Source organism: Sesamum indicum, linkage group LG5, assembly GCF_000512975.1.
Source record: "Sesamum indicum cultivar Zhongzhi No. 13 linkage group LG5, S_indicum_v1.0, whole genome shotgun sequence".
NCBI lineage: Eukaryota > Viridiplantae > Streptophyta > Magnoliopsida > Lamiales > Pedaliaceae > Sesamum > Sesamum indicum.
In genome coordinates, this window is record NC_026149.1 from 4,704,643 (window position 1) to 4,723,703 (window position 19,061).

Sequence of the window (19,061 nt, forward strand, 5' to 3'; positions counted from 1 at the left end):
TATTACAGAAGAAATTAAAACTTCAATTGTGAATATACATACACATAAAAATACATATATATATATATATATATATATATATTTCGTGTACGCATGAATTAAATACATGGTAACAGTATAATGATATAAAAAACAGCATGTGGTATTAGGGGTTAGATTATAGTGAGGAGAAAAAACAGTTGGGGTTGCTGTAATATTCTTTTTGAGTGTGAGGCTAAAACAACAGCTAAGGCCGTTTCCCACCTTTTGCTTTACCAGTCAAGAAGACAACACCCTCTCATCTCATCACATACAAAGCTACTCACTACTCCTCCCCCCTAGACAGGGAGCTTTATTAAACTTACTACCTTAGAATCAAAACCCCCCAAAACTCTCTCTCTCTCTCTCTCTCTCTCTCACACACACACACACACAGACAAGCAACACAGGCCAAGAAAACACACAGTGAGAAAAACTGTCTACATATTGCTATGCTGAAATTAGCAAAGAGTTAAAGGTGAGATATAGGGGAGGGGTGGGGTGAGGTGTTGGGGGGGGGGGGGGTTTTTTTCTTTTTTTTTTTCCTGGGTATCTATTAACATATGTATATGTATATTTCCTATATAGCTCTTTCAAGCGTTGGTTTAATTTAATTTGATTTAATTATTTGTCTCTTTCAATCATATTTTTTTTTATATATATACCCTCTTTTCTTTTCTTTTCAAGAATAATTGAAACGGGGTTAAAAGATTGAATTTTGTGTGTAAAGTTTTGATTTTTTGATGAAATCTTTGAGGGTTCTTCACGATCATGCACAGTAGTATTGAAACCTGATTTTCTTTAATTTTTCCCTAATAGTTATTGATTTTCTTTTAGTTTTTTTGGTTTTGGAATACGTATACTGATTGCTTTTCCTTCCAGAAGTATTTGGACCGTATACCATACCGTATGATTGATGAAGGGCTTCTGATAGATTTCTTGACATGTAAGTTGTAAAGCGTGGATGCGACTTTGAATTGGGAGAAATAAAACAAGAAGGTGGGATTTGATTCGGGTTCTTGATGCTGGAGTACTTAAAGTTGTTATTGTCTGCTGATGAATAATACAATATCCGTATACTACAAAAATAGGAGCCTTGTTTGTTTTAGTCATGAATAAGAGTAATCAGCTGGGATCTGTCAGCAGTTCTGAGCTCATCGATGCGAAGCTTGAGGAGCATCAATTATGTGGATCCAAACAGTGTCCTGGTTGCGGACACATGCTCGAAGGAAAGCCGGTACGGGTAATTGAATTTCCAATATATTTGTAATATTCTTGCCTTCATATACAAGAATTTTTCACAATCAAGAATCAAATAAAACAGCAATTAAGGGCATGTTTATACATTAATCAGTCATTTATAAAATTTGATTTAATTTTATGTGTTTAGTATAATTTAATTTTAATGTTGATGCGTGTGTGCTCGTTCTGATTGTTAATTTATGGAGTTGATGAGGGTTTTGTGCAGGACTGGGTAGGTCTACCTGCCGGAGTGAAATTTGACCCGACGGACCAGGAGTTGATCGATCACCTCGAAGCTAAAGTAGAAGGAAAAGAATCGAAATCCCATCCCTTGATTGATGAGTTCATTCCTACCATTGAAGGTGAAGATGGGATTTGCTACACGCATCCTGAAAAGCTTCCAGGTCAGAACTACACTCACTGTGTGTTTCTTGACCATGCACAATTACAATTTAGGGTTTCTTGTTTTCTTGGAAACATTGGTTGTACCTAAGTAAACCTAACTTTGATTTTTATGCCAATCTTTGTGTTTTTTTTTTCTTTTGGTTTTTTTTTCCAGGAGTAACACGAGATGGATTGAGTCGGCACTTTTTCCACAAGACCTCCAAGGACTACACGACCGGGACGAGGAAACGACGGAAGATCCAGACCGAATGCGACCTGCAAGGCGGGGAGACGCGGTGGCACAAGACGGGCAAGACCCGGCCGGTGATGGTGAACGGGAAGCAGAAAGGGTGCAAGAAAATCTTGGTTCTGTACACCAACTTTGGGAAGAATCGGAAGCCGGAGAAGACGAATTGGGTGATGCATCAGTACCATTTAGGGCAGCACGAAGAGGAGAAGGAAGGAGAGCTCGTCGTGTCCAAGATCTTCTACCAGACTCAGCCCAGACAATGCAACTGGTCTGACAGGAGCGGTGCTGCTCTACTCAACACTGCCGCTGGAGAGGGAAACAGCGAACGACGAGAAACAGTTAGTGTGAGTGTGAGCGGCAGCATGAGCGTGAGCGGTTCCTCTAAGGAAATGAACATCACTCAAAGAGACGACTTCTCAGCAGCTCCGCCTGTCAACGTTGCTGCTCCGATTCCCAGTTACAGCGCCATCGACATCCAGCAACTCAAAGCTGATCATTTCAGCTTCCTTCCGTTCCGAAAATCGTTTGATGAGGTATGAAAATAATCAATTTTCCCTAACTTCTTGCGCGAAAATCGACTGTTTAACAGTCGATTATATGATAATATGCATGTTATTTGATTGAAATTAGCTCGTCATCTGCATTTCTGCAACGACGAAACGTCTTACGTGAAGATCACATATGCATTATTTTGAGTAGCATTTTCAGACACTTTCATATATTTTGCACTTGAATTAAAGGTATTTTAGTCGAAATTTATATTGTTGTAATTGCTGAATTTTGTTATATATATGCTGTAATTAATTACAGTGAAGGAAAAGAACATCTTAATTTCCACATTTCCGTTGCTTATGGGAAAAGCATGAAAAGTATAGGAGACTTTCTTGATTATAACAGCCTGCATGCTAATTAAAATTAGCTTAATTAATTAGTAGTTCACCCACCAGAACCACATTAAAAACTGAATATTAATTTTCAAAGCTGAAAAAATTTAAGTACAGGCAAGTATTAATTGAGGGGGAGATAACTGATGATTAGTGGGGTTAATTGCGCAGGCTGGGAATATTGGGGAAACTTCAATTGCAAGGGAAGCAGGAGGAGGAGGCACGTGCGAAGAGCGTGAGATGGGACAGCATCACGTGAGCCATGAGCATGACATCGGACAGCATCACGTGAGCCATGAGCACCATCACCATAGTCATCAGATTGCTGCAGCTACAGCATTTCACATAAGCAGGCCATCACACTCCATCTCCACCATTATCTCTCCGCCACCCCTACACCACACATCCATTAACATTCTTGATCAAGATCACTCCTTCCATGTCCCCAGAATCATCCTCCCTCCTGAAAATTTCCAGGTACATTCTCACCAATCACATTAAGCATCCCATAATTTTCTCCAACTTTATAAACAATTTTTTCAATTTTTGATTTTAACATTAAATAAAAATGTATATATATGAAAAAACTTACTCCCAATGATAAAAATAGCTGTATGTACTGTACTCTCCTAGAACCACTAATAGGTACAAAATTTCTCTAAACAAAAGAAAAAAGACAATACGGCCTCCTGAACTTTTAAAAAAGAAGTTCGCTACCTTTTTTTTTTTTTTTTTTCTTTCCTTAGGAGATATTTTTTAATCAACCCTATAAAAATACTAATAGGCACAAAAAACTTAGTAAATAAAAAAAAAATACAATTTGACCGCTGAACTTTTAATAAAAAGCCCACTACCTCCCGTAGCAGAGAGTCGTATTTCTCTCTTTTTTAAAGTTCAGAAAATTGGTTTATTCTTTTTTTTTGCTGGAATTCTTTTACCTATTTTCTTTTCTTTTTTTTTCATAGAGAATTCTGTTGCATTTAACCCAAACGGAAGAATACATGCAGCCTTAATTGATTAGTGAGGCACATATTTAAAATTATAACAAGATAAATTAAGAGCAAAAAGCCTACATTTTCTTGAAAAAAAAAAAAGAAATTATAACCACAAACTGTAGCTACATGCAGCTTGAGATTGATAATGATGGCTTAAGTCAAATGAGAGTGACAGAAATCGAGAGTTAAGTCTCTTCCATTCAACCTGAAATTTTGTGTGCCAGCTATATTGTTTTACAAATAATCATAACTCCCTGTCTTTTTGCAGACAATACATGATCATATGAATAATTATAGTACTATGCTTTTGTTTTCTTGTAGTAAATGATGAATAAGTAGTATCAATATTATTGTCTTTGAGCAGCAGCAGCAACAACAGCATCATAAACTTGGAGGAAGGTCTGCATCTGGATTGGAGGAACTCATTATGGGATGCACATCAACTGACATAAAAGAAGTAAGTATTAAATACATTATTTGATTTTCACCCTTTTTGACTACATTAAGATAAAGAAAAAGATATATTTAAATATCTAAGTAATTAATTAAGGATTATTATTATTATTAGAATTAAAACTAAAAGAGAGATAGAGGTGTTGGAACCCTTTTCTTTTTCCTCTCTACTTTATCTCCTTTTTCTTTTCCAATCCAGTGTTTAGATGTTCTCCATATATAGCCGAATGTGATCTTTCTCTCCAATAATATGAAAAGGTTCGAGATGTTGAGGAGGCTCGACTCTGTAATTTTAGTCACAAACTATTAAGTGATAATATTAAAATTGTTATAAATAAAAAATGAGTGACGACAATAGTTCTGATCTTTTTACAATAGGCTTAAATATATTTTTCTTCCGTGACTTAAGTCATTTGGTGTTTTTATTCTTTAATTTTTTAGGGTAGCGATTTGTCCTACATCTTTTTAATTTTCGTGATTTCGGTTCTTTTTTTTCCTGGAGTTCAGCCTTCTCACCGAAAAAATGCATATGCATTTTACACGACCTTTTCAAATTGAAGCTACTGTTCCTATTGGCTCATTTTTTCCAGCATTTTTGTCTTACAACTTCCTAGGTGATATTTTGGTCCTATATTTTTTTAGTTTTTGTGATTTAAATCATTTTCTTTACTGGATCCAATTCACCCTTCTCACTGCTGGAGGTGAGCTTCAATGGAAAAAAAGATTGCAATCGCAAATAGAGATATAGGATCAAAATGCTAATCTAGAAAATTAAAAGATAAAAATGCTAAATTATTTAAATTACGGAACCAAAAATGTATTTAATTCTATTTCAATATATAATCATTAATTAGTGACATGAATTGTGTATGAAATTGACACTATAGATAACTAGTGATGCATACATTTATAGCAACAACACATATATAGTGGTAGTTATATTTATTATTATTATACATATATTGCTAATTATTTATAATGATAATTTTTATCACTAATTATTCCAATAATGACATTTACTTACACGTTCCTATTGAAATTTTGGAAACTTTTATAACGACAAAATAAAATTCTTATAACTTAATATATAAAATTAATTTTAATATCATCAATTACTTTTTGGTCGTTAGTAGTCTATTAAATTGTAGTGCTTTTAGTCGCAAATTTTCAACGTTTTTCTTAGTTAATCAGACTTTCCAAAATTAAAAAATTAGCTCCATTCCTGATGTCAATAATGTAAATAGCACTACTCCTTTTGTTTTGAGGGAAAATTGTTTTTCTCATCCTATAACTTAAATTTTGTACACTTTTAGTCACATTTTTTATGAGATTTTAACAAATAGTCCCATAATTTTAGAAAGTTCTCACTTTCAGTCTATCTTACCAATTTCTGTTAGGAGATTTATGGGAAAAAATAACAACACGTGCAAGTCATGTGTTTCGTCCTTTTTGAAAAGATAACGGCCATGTGACTTGCACATGATTTTTTTTCATATTGACGCTAAGATTAAAAATGAGATTTTTGTAAGTTATGGGACTATCTTTTAGAATTTCGTAAATAATGCATCTAAAAATGTATTGAATTATGGAATGAAAAAAACAATTTTCCCTCTTCTTGATATAATTTTTCGTATCCCTTGTTTTTTCTTATGATAAAAAAAATATTGCATTTTTGTGGCCAAAAAACCTCATAATATGACAATAATATATATATATATATATATAGATAGATAGATAGATAGCAAAATTTACATAAAGCCATGTATTGTGGGAGCTGCAACAAGAATCCTCTTTTCCTCTACTTTTGAACGAATAAAAGTGATAAATTGGAGCTAAAACCTTTTGCAAAGCTGTTTCTAATTTGAACTGTTGCTGCTAATTATATATATATATATATATATATATATACGAATAGAACACCAACAATTAGTACAAATTAAAGAATATTATTGTAATTAAGGACTGAAAAAGTGTTATATATCCATGAGCCTAAAATAAAAAATTTGGAAAAAGAAAAAAGAAAAAGTAGAATTAAAGAGAAAGAAATGGTAAGCCCAGAACTTTTGTCCCTGTGGCATCCTAGGAAAATAAAGAATTGTCAGGAAAGAGACAGTTTTTTCAGTTACGATTCATGTCTCGATAACCATGCACGCACTCCCACATATATACTACCACCTTCCCAGAGAACAAATTCTTCTGCATGCATATATTTCAGTTTTCATCAATCCCAATTAATTAATAGTTACACCACAAATGTAATTTTGTTTTCTTCTTTTTTCTTTATTTATATGTAATTTCGTTTTCGTCTTTTTTCTTTATATATATAGTGATTTAAAGTGTGTTCGGCTAAATTTATCTAGAATATTTTATATAAGTATATATCTTTTAATCTTATATGACATTTGATCTTGAGTAAATTATATTAATATTTTTTTAGGTAATGCTAAATTATATAAATGTTCATATTTTTTTTTAAAATTACAGCTATACCTTTTGAAGGGTGTTAGTGTAATATTTTGAGGGGATATTTGTATAAATTTTGCATTTTAATATGAAGCGTAATTGTAATTACAATTATAATAGGGGGTGTTTGTTTATTTTAACCTAATTTTAGGATGTGTCAATATAATTTACCTTTGATCTTAAGTTTTCGGAGTGCTCGGATAAAATACCATTTGGAGCTTATAAGATGATACCGGAATGATAATTTTATAATTTATACCGTCAAACTTGAAGAAGTGTGTTAAGATTTTAATTACAAAATAAGTTGAGAACTCTTTATTTTTTTTCTAAAAAAAAAGAGAAATTATAAGCTGCAGGCATCTTTTTTTCAATTTTCTTATTTTTCGATCTTATAAACTCATTCTCTTAAAAAATCACCAAACATTTTTCAACATTTTATTGGACGTTTTATATAAAAACCCTCTAAAATACCGTCGAACTTGATTCGAGTTAGAATCTCTGGACGAGCACACACAACACACAGTGAACAAGCTGGAAACAGGTAGTTAATTGATAGAAGTGATGAAAAATGTTGATGAATGCAGGAATCATCGATGGGAAACCCACAGGAGGCAGAATGGCTGAAGTACTCCACCTTCTGGCCAGACCCGGACAACCCGGATCATCATGGATAAAAAACAAAGCGGACAGATGGAGAGATGAGTAGTTAAAGGAGGAGGAGAAGGAAGATGAGGAATGGAAAAACATGACAGTAGTACTTCCACAGACCAAATCATTGCCTTTATCATTACTACTCTTGAAGCCTTGCTCAAGTTGTTTTCAGACAAGCTAAGTGCTGATGGAGGGACCATCCATGCATGCATCCATGTCATCACATATTGTTTCTACTTTTTCCAATCTTTTTTCTCTAAATTCCAGGTCCTGATGATAGCTTCAAACTCATGAAACAAAACCCATGTTGGAAAAGAGAGAAAGAAAGCAGAAAAGGAGTAAAAGATGAGAGAGAAAGAGAAAGAGAAAGAGAGAGAGAAAGAGAGAGGGAGAGAAGCAAAGAAAGAAAAAGCTGCTCTCCTTCTGACAAACACAAGACCAAAACCCTTCCAAAGCAAAATTCTTCTTGCATGAAAATCATCACCCTGATGATTACTATATATCATCTTTATATGTTTATTCCATTACAATTATTTGTTCAATTTTTAGTTTTTTTTTTTTTGTATAATTTGTTTTTGTTTTTTTTACAAGAAAAAGCACTACAGACATTAAAGCACAGTGAAACTTTAATTTGTTTATAGCATCTTTTTGTATGGGAATACTTAATAGGAAAGAGCACCAGATCTTTAATTTCCCTTTATCACTATGCACAGCTTGTCCTGAAATAACATCCATTATTAACTACCATGATGCTTTTATTTTGTCGCACTGCATGCAGTTTAATTGGAGAAGATCTTCAAAGAGATTATGAGCTTATCATGCATGTATGCCAATTAGAGAAAAAAACATAATTATGGGATTCTGCCTAGTGAACTTAGGATGGATCAAATATTTTTGCAATTTATGATATCAATGTTTTTGTATCGCGTTATCTTGATTTGTTCGTAATGCTAATATATATCATGAACGAATACATCATGTTTATTGAATTTTATTTATTCTTTTGATGAAAAATACGTATATTTTATTCTCATATTCATAGAATTCAAATTTACAATCACTTAATTGGAAGGTCACAACTTTACTATTATTTTTTTTCCCTTCTTCTTTAAAGAAGGATCAAAGCCAGTTCCGAACACCTCCTGGAACTTGAACCTCGACTTATCTTTTACAAGAATAAACTACTACTATTTGGCCACTTTATCGACTGTTACCACTCGAGCAAACTCATTGCTTGTCTCCGAAACCCTTCTTCACTTCACTTTTGTTCTTTATTAAGTAAATGAAGACACACACACATATATATGTATATATATTTAGAGAGAGATAGGGAGGAGAGAGAGAGAGAGAAAGGCATGCATATAGTAGCAAACTTGAACTTAATTGATTGAAGTATTGGATACGAGGGTTTCTTTGAGGAAAAGTTGGTCTTGTGACTGCTATAATCTTCTCAATTTTTAATTTCAAAATAATTAATTATTTCACAAAACATCATTTCACTAACGCCCGTGGACGATATATATGTTCTGTTTGGAAATAATTTTGGAGAGAGAATCATCAATCTTGACTATATGTATGTCTTAAAATTGGATCAAGACAACTCCCGTAATTTGTACCTAGTACTCAATCGATGGCTGGTACATAATGAGAACAAAGATGCACCTTTGTAACTCCATGCAATATCTATAACGCCATCAATAATTTGTTTCTTGTCAGATCGTCAACATCGCAGAAAATATGAAAATGAAATATAGTAGCAAGATATCAGGTTTATATGGTCCGAAAATTCCCCCATGTCCACAGTTGCTTAAGATGGATTTTTACTAGGATTTTCTCTCAAATTAATCACAATAAAATTCACATATCAACTATTTATATTAGGGTATACCCATAAAGCATTGTGACAATTACAATTTTACTCCTGACAAAACAAAGTTGGATCTGAAATTTAATATTGGGTCGACAGACGTCATGATCTAACCAAAGGTCTATAATTAAATGGACGATCTTCGTAAAATTTCTCATTCAGCCCCTTACAAAATATTGCTAAAATAATTTATCATTATTAAGTTTCTCGTATGTTTGTGAATCTTCCAAGAAAGTTAATTTAACTCGAATTGCATTTGTGGAATGAAAAGCTAATCTCGGGATTTTTTGCTAAATTAGCAATTTCCGGCGACAAATGTGCCACTTTTTTCAAAAAGATACAAATCGTTTATTGTCAAAATAAAATTTGAGTGGACAAAAGTAGTACCACCTCCGTATTCCACATAAGTTTGAGGATGTAAACAAGTTAGCCAGTGACAAAATTATTTGATCCATTCATTTACTATATTAACTGCATAGTCTTTTCATTTCTCTATGTTCTTTAAAACTGCTTTAATTATTCGATTCCAGATTCGAGCTTTTTCTGCCAATACATGCATGCATATATATATATATAGGGTGTGCATGTGTGTGTATATATATTATAGGTGTATGTATAGTTTTGCTGCATGTAGTAAAAGCAAATAAACATGCAGCTGCATCGACGTAGTTTCTAAGGGGAATAAAGACAGAACCAGATCATCATGCATGTACATGTGTTGTACAAAGTTTTATAAATTAAATATTAATTAAGCTTCCTAATCTATCAGAATCACCCGACCCAGAGGAGTACTACTCTCCCCTCCTACATCTCCTTTCGATTCGATTCGATTTGATTCGCGGAAACTGAACTATTAATGATTATTGCAAATATTTCAATGAATTGTCTGAAAATTACTGATTCTGGAAATGTGGAATATTAGGTATATATAAGCTAAGTACGTACGTACATCCACAAGCTTTTTGGCTAATTCAATGAAAGGATACATCTCAAAGTAGCATCCGATGCTGCTTATTGGTTGAAATCCACTTCAATACCTTTGCTATATACAAATATATATATTGAAGTGAAGTGATGATATTTGTCAAGAGGGATTCTGAGTAGTACCTCTGCAAAATATACTTTGTACATATTTCATTCCAAGTAATAGGCTTGAGGTATCCCTCACAAACATATGATCTTCTCTGTATGGGGCACTTTTGATTCTGTACGAATCTGTTTTTGTAAATATTTGGTCTCGTGATTTTTCAAAATTCGAGAATTGAAGATAATTCTATGCAATTTTGCCAGAAAATTGCATGTGTTGTGGGTGTGACACGCTAATTTGGAAATTTTCAACTAATTTATGACTTTTCGATTAGGATTGTCGTCAAATTGCCATTTTTTTTTAATTGCAAGACTAAATTACCAAAACTAATTTCAATATTTATAGGACTGTGATCGCAAATTTCCCAAAAAATTCAATGTCAAATAGAGTTGTAAATTAAATTTTAGGAAAAAAATAAAAGCTACCAAATTTGTGACATTAATTCATCAGAAGATGGGATTTAAAGTTATCAAATGATTGGTATTTGCTTCTTTTCTTTTCTTTTTTTTTTTTTCGCTTTGAGCTCACTTCTATCCGATTTTATAACCATTTGATCATTTTTTAAATTTTTCATATTTAAATATGTATTGGTTCAATTAATCAATTAAAAAAGAAATAATTTTGTACTTCATTCGAGATTCATCTATCTTAGAAATTTATGAAACCCAATTTTGAAATAAATTCAAATTTGTGACCCATTTATTAGTCAAATTAATTGTTTGGGCTTTTGATTAGTAATTTATCCCTAAAAAAATTTGAAAGTAGCAATTTTAATCCTGTGGTTGGGGTTGACAATTTTTGTTCAATTGAAATCGATTTTAACAATTTGATCCCACAAATTAAATAGTAACAATTTGAGGATGATTCTCGCCAAAAATACATAAATTGATCAAACATTTCCATAATAGCGTGACGACATGTGCGCAACACATACACTTTTTTAATTAATTTATGAATTTTCGATCAGAATTGCACTCAAATTGCCACTTTTTGAATTGCAGGACCAAATTATCAATATTTAATTTCAACAGGACCAAATTTTCCATGCTCTTATACTTATAAGACTAAATTATAAATTTTCATACATTAAATTAATGGAATTTTATTAGCAGATTGAATCTTCTTTTCCAAAATTTTATTTCCTTTTTCAAAATTTTATTGCAATAGAAAATCCAATCCAATTTGGCAAATGTATTCAACTACTCCATGAGGATATACATATCCTTGGGGAATATGGCAAAAATATTATGGTGTAGGCAACCTAAGTGTTTTACGTAATTGTTGTCGTTGGGGCAATCCATGTAAGAATAATCAGGATTCCAAGTGAAGGAAAGAACAAGCAATTCTGGATCCCTTCAGGATTCTTAATTAAAGACTCAAGTACTAAAATTATTTTTCCATACCACAATTGTAATAGAACATGGGACTATTCTAAAAACCCATAAAGAACAAAACTAATTTTTTTTAATTGTTCTACGGGACCAAATTTGCAATTTTGCCTTAATGTGTTTCCCTCCATCAACTCGACTTCTCAAGTACATTTTGTCAGTATATTTCAACAGTCCTCATTCCGATGGAACAATTTTTTAAAGTGTAGAATTATTATTTAAATAAATTTATTGTACATAGTCGATTGTATGTTTCAAAGAAAAAAATAAGTCGATTTAATTTAGAAAAAGTAGGAAAAGGAATAATGGGCGTATATTACGAGTGGGCAGAGAAGTGTCGCTTTCCACATGCAATATAAAAAAAACAAAGAAGGAGATGTGGTATAAAGTTGATATTCATTTCTTTGGCTTTATGGAAGATTTTGGATGCTTTTAAAAGCTGCTGTAGTATTAGCAGTGTGTGTTTCCGAGTTGTTCAGATTCGGTTTCTTAAAGAAGTTGCAGAAGGAATTACATATGTAGTGGTATGAGGAATATTACCTCCTTTTCTTCGATTCTTTCACAGACATAGATGGGACCTCATTCAAAACATGCCATATCTAAATGAATTGCAATTTAAATGAATTGTGTGCGAGTCATATGTAATTTTTTAACCGAATTGGCCAAAAAAAGATTAAAGTTGCAGGACTGAATTGCGAAAAGGGGTAATTACACTCTCCTTCCCTAAGATTTGATTTAATTACACATAGACTCCATGTGGTTTGAAAAATTATATTTAATTAGTACCCCTAATGTTTGCTTCCGTCTAACAAATGTGTCCCTTTTTGTTGGTCAAATTTATTGAATTTGTTCGTGTTAAATAAAAAAACTGAATAAATCAATTTTTTTACTCTCAATGACTTATTAGCGACCTATTGCAGGTCAAATAAATATGCAACTAAACTACCTTTATAATGGTGAAAATCTACCTTACCATATGCATTAACGTGTGAAGATGTATAAGGATAATTTGGCCATAACAAGATTTATATGACTTTGAATAAAATAATAATAAATCAATCGAAGGTAAATATAGATTTTTATCCAATTTTTTTTACCATTATTCTCATGCTAATCTTAACCTTTTCTTCTTTTTTCTTTTTTTGTATATCTGTACATACGCTTATACGAGTTTTTCAATCATTAAGTTACTAAATTAATAACATAATTTTTTCTTAAATGCATTAATCTGATGTCACTGAGAATTTCAGGCTGATGAAAATATAATTATAGAATTTATGCAAATAAAAACGTATTGATTTGACATCATTAATAATATAAAATATAACATTATGGGCTAATTCAAATATATTTTTGTTTTCTTACAAAGATAAAAAAAACATAACACATTTCTCAGAGAGACGTGAGCCAAGAAATTTGTGGGTAATGGGTCGGGTTGCTAGGATTCGTCCGTGTACGAATATTACGTTTGAAATAAATATGAATTTGTTGATTGCGTCCAACTGAACTTTTTCTAGTTTGAAATTTGATTGAGACCCAACCCACGAAGTATTTAGCAGGTCTGGACGGGTTCTTAGGATTTTGACACGAACCAGAAGCTGCTATGGATGGAAGCACAAACTGAATCTGATATGTCGTGTTTTTCTACAAGATAAATGAATTCTATGAGCGCCATGCAACAAAAATTCCCATGCTTAGATATTTCAACCAACTATATATTGGATTTTGTTTTTTTTTTTTTTTTTTGGCAATTAGGGAGTTAATATTAGCAGTATCAACAGTCCGTGTTACAAAAATTGAGCCGGAAATAGACTCGTTGTGGCGACCTGACTTACGGAAATCTAAATTTCGAGGAATGCTCCTTTCGCCAAAATCCATTGGGACATACCCTACTTGGTTATGGCAACCCCACAGAGACACGAACAAATCCAACTTCGACTAGATCAAGTACTATAAGCTAGTTACCGTCGTCTGCACTCATATAAGACGGTGAGTTCTACTTTGAACTTCTACTAGATCAAGTACTATAAACCAGCACTCATATAAGACGGTGAGTTCTACTTTGAACTTCTACTAGATCAAGTACTATAAACCAGCTATCATCATAGCTACCGTCTTCTTATAATGCACTCATATAAGACATTGAGTTCTACTTCGAACTTCTACTAGATCAAGTACTATAAGCCAACTACCATCATAGCTACTGTCTTCTTATAATGCACTCATATAAGACAGTGAGTTCTACTTTGAATTCATGACACTGACATAGAGACCTGAGGACTGACGACCAAATCACTATGTTGACGGAAGCAATATCAGCAGTTGATGTTGAAAAGATTTTGTTCCTGAGGAAGATGATGAGGGATGGAGCAGTTCTAGTAATTTTTTAGCACTGATACAAATTTCCAGGTAGTGATTTTGGTGGGCTGCATATACATAGACGACCTATTGCTTCCCAAATTGGCTACCAGCCATGAACCAATCTTTTGCTGTTTAACACCCTTAAACTATGGTGAGAACTCCATAACTATTAACATGGACGCTACAGAGACAAACTATAACATATAACAAAGGGCATGCCAGCACAGTTAAAGACTATTGGAAGAAATTACAAGTACATTGATTTTTCGGTAAGATGTAATGGGCAATACATTACTCATACACGGGACTTAAGGGCTGGTAAGATAGTAATATTTTAGCTACAATGTTTGAAATGCTTTACTATAGTGCTAAAAACTCAACTGGAAACTGCCTTATGTTTGACAATTTTCACTTTCCACTCGTTTGGAATTATGATGGGGAGATCTGCCATATCCAAAAAACAGAACCACCGAGAAAATAAAGGCAACTAGATCCTATAAGAACACGCTACCTATTCTATGTTCACCCACTTGTTCATCCACTTATATCATTCTTAGTGTTCGTACCTTGGAAATTTGCATTTTGAAGACCGAGAACCATGTAAAAGGAAAACCTGATGCAAATATATACTAAAGGAACTACAAGTCATATCTTACCCATACTATGTACAATGTTGAAAATGGATCTACCTCAAGTCATGTCTTCTTTTTGACTTTATTCTTCATATACCTCATAGTCACACGACTACTAAACTTTATAACAGTTATAATAAGCTTGTGTGCATCATACACCATGTACATGGTAGCAGCTCAGAGAAGGGTCTCAGCAAGCACGCGCTTCTGTCAGCTGTCTCATAACTGGTCCATAATTACCTGAAACTTTTAGAGATGAAAAGAGGCAGGATAACCGAGCCATCATTGGCCTTCTCCTCATCATTCTGGGCACAACCGTCAGCTCCTTACAAGAGTCGTCAGTACAAGGGCTATCATATCCTTCAAGATCTGCTTTTGTAATTAATACAGCATCTCCGGACACAGAAATTGCTTTAGAAGCCATATGCTGCTGCTGATATTCTTGAACTGCCTGAAAGCAGAACATCAAGCTGAGAAACCTTAAAACCACCTTGATCAAATGAATAAGTGGCTTAGAACAAAAATTAAGCCCAATATGCAATTTCATGTAATGATTGTTTACCTTCCATTGTGACGGAGCCAATAGCACCCTGGGTCGTCTAGACCGGACATATTCAAGTGCAGCAGCTGGACTCATATGCTTGTATTCAACCTGAAAATCATAGTGTCAAATTGTCAGCAATTAACCAGAGGCATTGCTGCATAACATGTTCTACACAGAAAATTGGACCGCACCAGATAACAGAGAACAATGGTTGTGCTCCTTCCTCTCCCCGCTTTGCAGTGGACATATGTTGTTTGACCAATAGAAGCATTTCCTGCGACCAAAAAGGAATTGTCAACAACTGATGAAATTAACATACAATTGTTTGACAACGATTGTACTATCATGCAGTAAACAAACATAACAGAGACCAAAATTAAACAAAACCACGTACTGTGAATGAAATTCACAGCTCTGTTGATGTCCACAAAAGAAGGAGCAAAGAGATAATCCCTGGTAGGGATTTCAAGATGGTCTATCCCATGAGCCTGAAAATTGAAAATGCAAGAGTAAGGCAATTAAGAAAAACTGACAAAAGAATTAATGTTAATCCTTTAATTATTCCACCATGGACGGAAGTCCACAATTGTCCAAACCACTTACAGCCTCAATGAAGAACTATTTTACAATTCCTTTTTCTAGGCTAAAGAAACAGTTAAAAGAAACCTCAAAGTATAAGCCATAAGCAAGAGACTTCATCTTTGCATTTAATTTTGATTACTTTGTTGTCTTAAATTGCTATGGGAGAGTCATTGCTCCAAGGCAACATAAGCATGATTTGAAGATGAAAAATAAGCGAATTTTCATTTTCTTTACCGTATGCTTTGCGGAAAATGATTTATGAAGTTACATATAAAACATTCATTGCAAACACTAAAGATCAATCAAGAATGGCGCAGCTCATTGGCAGTCTATATATGAAATGGAAAATCATGACCACAGTCTGATCTCTCAACAGCTTGTGGCAATTATTTTGAGAAAACTTCATCAATTTACATGCGCACGCACAGACAGACACGCACACACAATATTTTTGTGGATAATTACACTGCCCTCCCCTGTGGTATGAGAAATTACATCTAGCATCCCTAACGTCTGCTTCTGTCTAACAAATAAGTCCCTCCGTTAGTCAATATTCACCGAATTTGCTAATATTACAAAAAACAATAGAAAAAATATATTATTGACTTATAGTAGGTCAAAACAAATCTTTTTATGACCAAATTACCGTCATACATATTCATGCATTAATGCACGTGAGGAGTTATATCTTCACCATTCGTAGTTTAGTCCCAAAAATATTGTTTGACCTGCGATAAATCAGTCTTAAGTGTATCAATTTTCATTCATTTTTTTTTGTGAATATCAACAAATTTAGTGAATTTTGACTAACAGAGGATTATTTGTTAGACAGAAGCAGCCCTCAGCGGTGTTGCATGTAATTTCACGTACGTAATTTTCCACACCTCAAGGGGTGTACGTGAAATTACACCAAACTTCAAAGAAGGGAGTGTAATATATATATGTATAGATATATTGTTGCAGCAGTTCCATCCAAACAACCAGCTTAGGATACCGATAAAAATATTCTCAAAAACCCGCCTTGAGCTTCATGCTGCTGTTATTTGCAACAAAAGCTCATGGAACTTGTATAGCCGTTTTCAGGAAAAGAGAACATAATTGCAAGCTTCAGTCACGAAACAATAATCCCAAAATACTGAAATCAATTTAGGAAAGAGAAACAAAACCACTCACATAGTATAAAGACGTTGGCACCAGAGTTTCATATGGCTCATTCAGAGTAATAACACCACCAACTCCAAGCTGCTTCAAACGAGGTACATCCTTTGGGAATGGAACAGCCCCCAACAGAAGAAACTAAATATTCATCACGAAAGCAAACTCAGCATATGTACTTTATGTAATCTTCTCAAATACAGTACAAAGAAAAAGTATTAGAGGCCACGATGACGAGGATAACATCAAGGAAAGAATCGGATTCATCATAAATTCAACTCAAAAAGCATCAAACCAAACGTTGATCAAGATGCCAACCCCTCGAACTATATATAATTAAGAACTTAATGAAAAATAGATTGCTGCTGATAAGCATGAAAAAGTATTTTTTAGTAAAATAAATTGATAAATGCTGATGCTAAGAATTAAACAGAGTAATTACATATAAACTAAATATAGTGAACTGATAAAAAGAATTATCAACAACAAACAACAATCTGATCCCACATAAGGTATCTCGTGTCCAGATGTTATACCTGATCAATCTGATCCCACCAGCGAAACTCAGCTTGAATCTTGTTCCGGAAAACGTTGTACAAAAGGGTCGGGTAGAATAGGATCCGAGCCCCAGCTCCGACTAAAGCCCTTTTCGCATCAACCCGAACTTCGATCAGCCTTCTTTCTTTATCACTACTGGTCTTGCTCTCGACAATACTCTTTGTGGAATCATCCAGTTCCTCGATCTTCATGGCAATCAACAATCAAGAAAGGAATATGCAAACTAAATGATCTGGCGAGAGAATTGACAGCGAAACAGGAACCCAAAACCTAACTGATAGAAACGATCAATTAAAGCCCTCAATCAAAATGAAATTACATCCATCGAATCAACAGACCAAATGCGGGTGATCATCCAAAGGCGAGCTATAGGTTAGGGATTTGTGAATAATGGTGAAAATCAAGGAAAAATTGCGATGATCAAGAGATGGGTTCGTCGGAATTGGGATGATTCAGCCATTATGAGACGAAGATTGTGGAAATCAAGAAGTGGGAGTGTGCGCGAAGAAGCAGGAGAGTTCGATGGATTGAGGTGAGCGAGAGAAGTCAAAAAGAGGAAGAGGGGTGCGAGTGGGGGCAACAAGCTCGGGAGTTGTGCTTTCTTTATTTTATCAAGAGAAATGCTTTTCCAACCATTGGATAGATTATTAGATCGGATGGTTGGTTTTTGTCTAAATTTCTTATCCAAAATAAATTTTAAATCAATTATATTGCAATTGAATTTATCATTCTTTTTTTAAATTATTAATCGTCGTGGTGGCACGTTTTTTTTTTTTTTTGTATATATAATAAATAATATTTTATATTTTAAATTATATTATGAATAAAAAAATAAAATCAATACATTATATTTTAAAAATAAATAAATAAATAAAGTAAGCGACAAAAAAAAAGAAAATTAATTTAGGGATATAATTGATATAGCGATAAAATTGGTATTGGGGCATCATAACCGCTATTTATGAGAGAAAAAATATTTTTTTTATATAGTATAAATATATTAATTAAATTAAACTTAAAGTGTTTAAAGGTATCTTAATCTAGTTGCTAAGATTAATATTATATAAATAAATTCAAGATTATAAATTTGAATTATATTAGACGTGTTGGTATTTGTTTGGGACTTAATTGTATTAATAATTTGATATTAATATAATCATATAGTTCCTATTTCAAATAAAAAAAAAAATCAATCCAGAGTGAAACTTTTTTTTTCATTTTTATTGTTGTTGTCTGGTCTCATCAAATATATTCAAACAAGTAGTTGCGCGATTTCTATGTGATATGTAATTTATTCAAATTTAAAAACTTAATCAACTATAGGATAATTAAAATGTTATTTTATCAATATTTTGTTTGAATGAGTTTATAAGGTTTTTTTAATCAGTCTTATAAAATATTGGAAAAATTATTTGTTTGGTTCTTTAAATTTATCTGCTATTAATTTTAATCTTTTAAATTTATTTATTTTAATTTTAGTTCGATAACTTTTAGAATTGCTTAATTTTAATCATTTGACCCAATTTCGGACAATTTTACTCCTACAC

At 33.1% G+C, this 19,061-nt stretch overlaps 2 protein-coding genes across 6 annotated transcripts; one reads left to right on the forward strand and one right to left on the reverse strand.

The window, feature by feature from the left end:
* Nucleotides 234-7,627, forward strand: LOC105162027. Of its 5 annotated transcripts, XM_020693686.1 has the most exons (8): nt 237-496; nt 901-1,017; nt 1,110-1,255; nt 1,487-1,664; nt 1,820-2,427; nt 2,950-3,255; nt 4,138-4,230; nt 7,274-7,627. In XM_020693686.1, the coding sequence occupies exons 3-8, from the start codon at nt 1,130-1,132 to the stop codon at nt 7,361-7,363; spliced, it is 1,401 nt and encodes a 466-aa protein (XP_020549345.1). In that variant the 5' UTR covers nt 237-496; nt 901-1,017; nt 1,110-1,129; the 3' UTR covers nt 7,364-7,627. The 5 variants fall into 5 exon arrangements, with proteins under 5 accessions (XP_020549346.1, XP_020549347.1, XP_020549345.1 ...); XM_020693687.1 differs by having other exon boundaries at nt 234-496; nt 901-1,255; nt 4,141-4,230; XM_011079929.2 differs by having other exon boundaries at nt 238-496; nt 901-1,255.
* Nucleotides 14,645-18,111, reverse strand: LOC105162029 (putative dual specificity protein phosphatase DSP8). Its single transcript, XM_011079930.2, has 6 exons — nt 17,493-18,111; nt 16,975-17,097; nt 15,614-15,707; nt 15,411-15,493; nt 15,238-15,327; nt 14,645-15,126 (listed from the first exon to the last, which is right to left on the reverse strand). The coding sequence occupies exons 1-6, from the start codon at nt 17,703-17,705 to the stop codon at nt 14,866-14,868; spliced, it is 864 nt and encodes a 287-aa protein (XP_011078232.1). The 5' UTR covers nt 17,706-18,111; the 3' UTR covers nt 14,645-14,865.

Bases quoted from the DNA above. Each gene is read 5' to 3' on its own strand.
- LOC105162029 (XM_011079930.2), bottom strand. From the start codon at position 17,705: ATGAAGATCGAGGAACTGGATGATTCCACAAAGAGTATTGTCGAGAGC. The intron at 15,494-15,613 runs GTACGTGGTTTT...TTTTGGTCGCAG, and splicing joins AGCTGTGAATTTCATTCACA to GAAATGCTTCTATTGGTCAA. The intron at 15,127-15,237 runs GTAAACAATCAT...TTCTGCTTTCAG, and splicing joins TGGCTCCGTCACAATGGAAG to GCAGTTCAAGAATATCAGCA.
- LOC105162027 (XM_020693686.1), top strand. From the start codon at position 1,130: ATGAATAAGAGTAATCAGCTGGGATCTGTCAGCAGTTCTGAGCTCATC. The intron at 2,428-2,949 runs GTATGAAAATAA...TTAATTGCGCAG, and splicing joins TCCGAAAATCGTTTGATGAG to GCTGGGAATATTGGGGAAAC. The intron at 4,231-7,273 runs GTAAGTATTAAA...TGATGAATGCAG, and splicing joins CATCAACTGACATAAAAGAA to GAATCATCGATGGGAAACCC.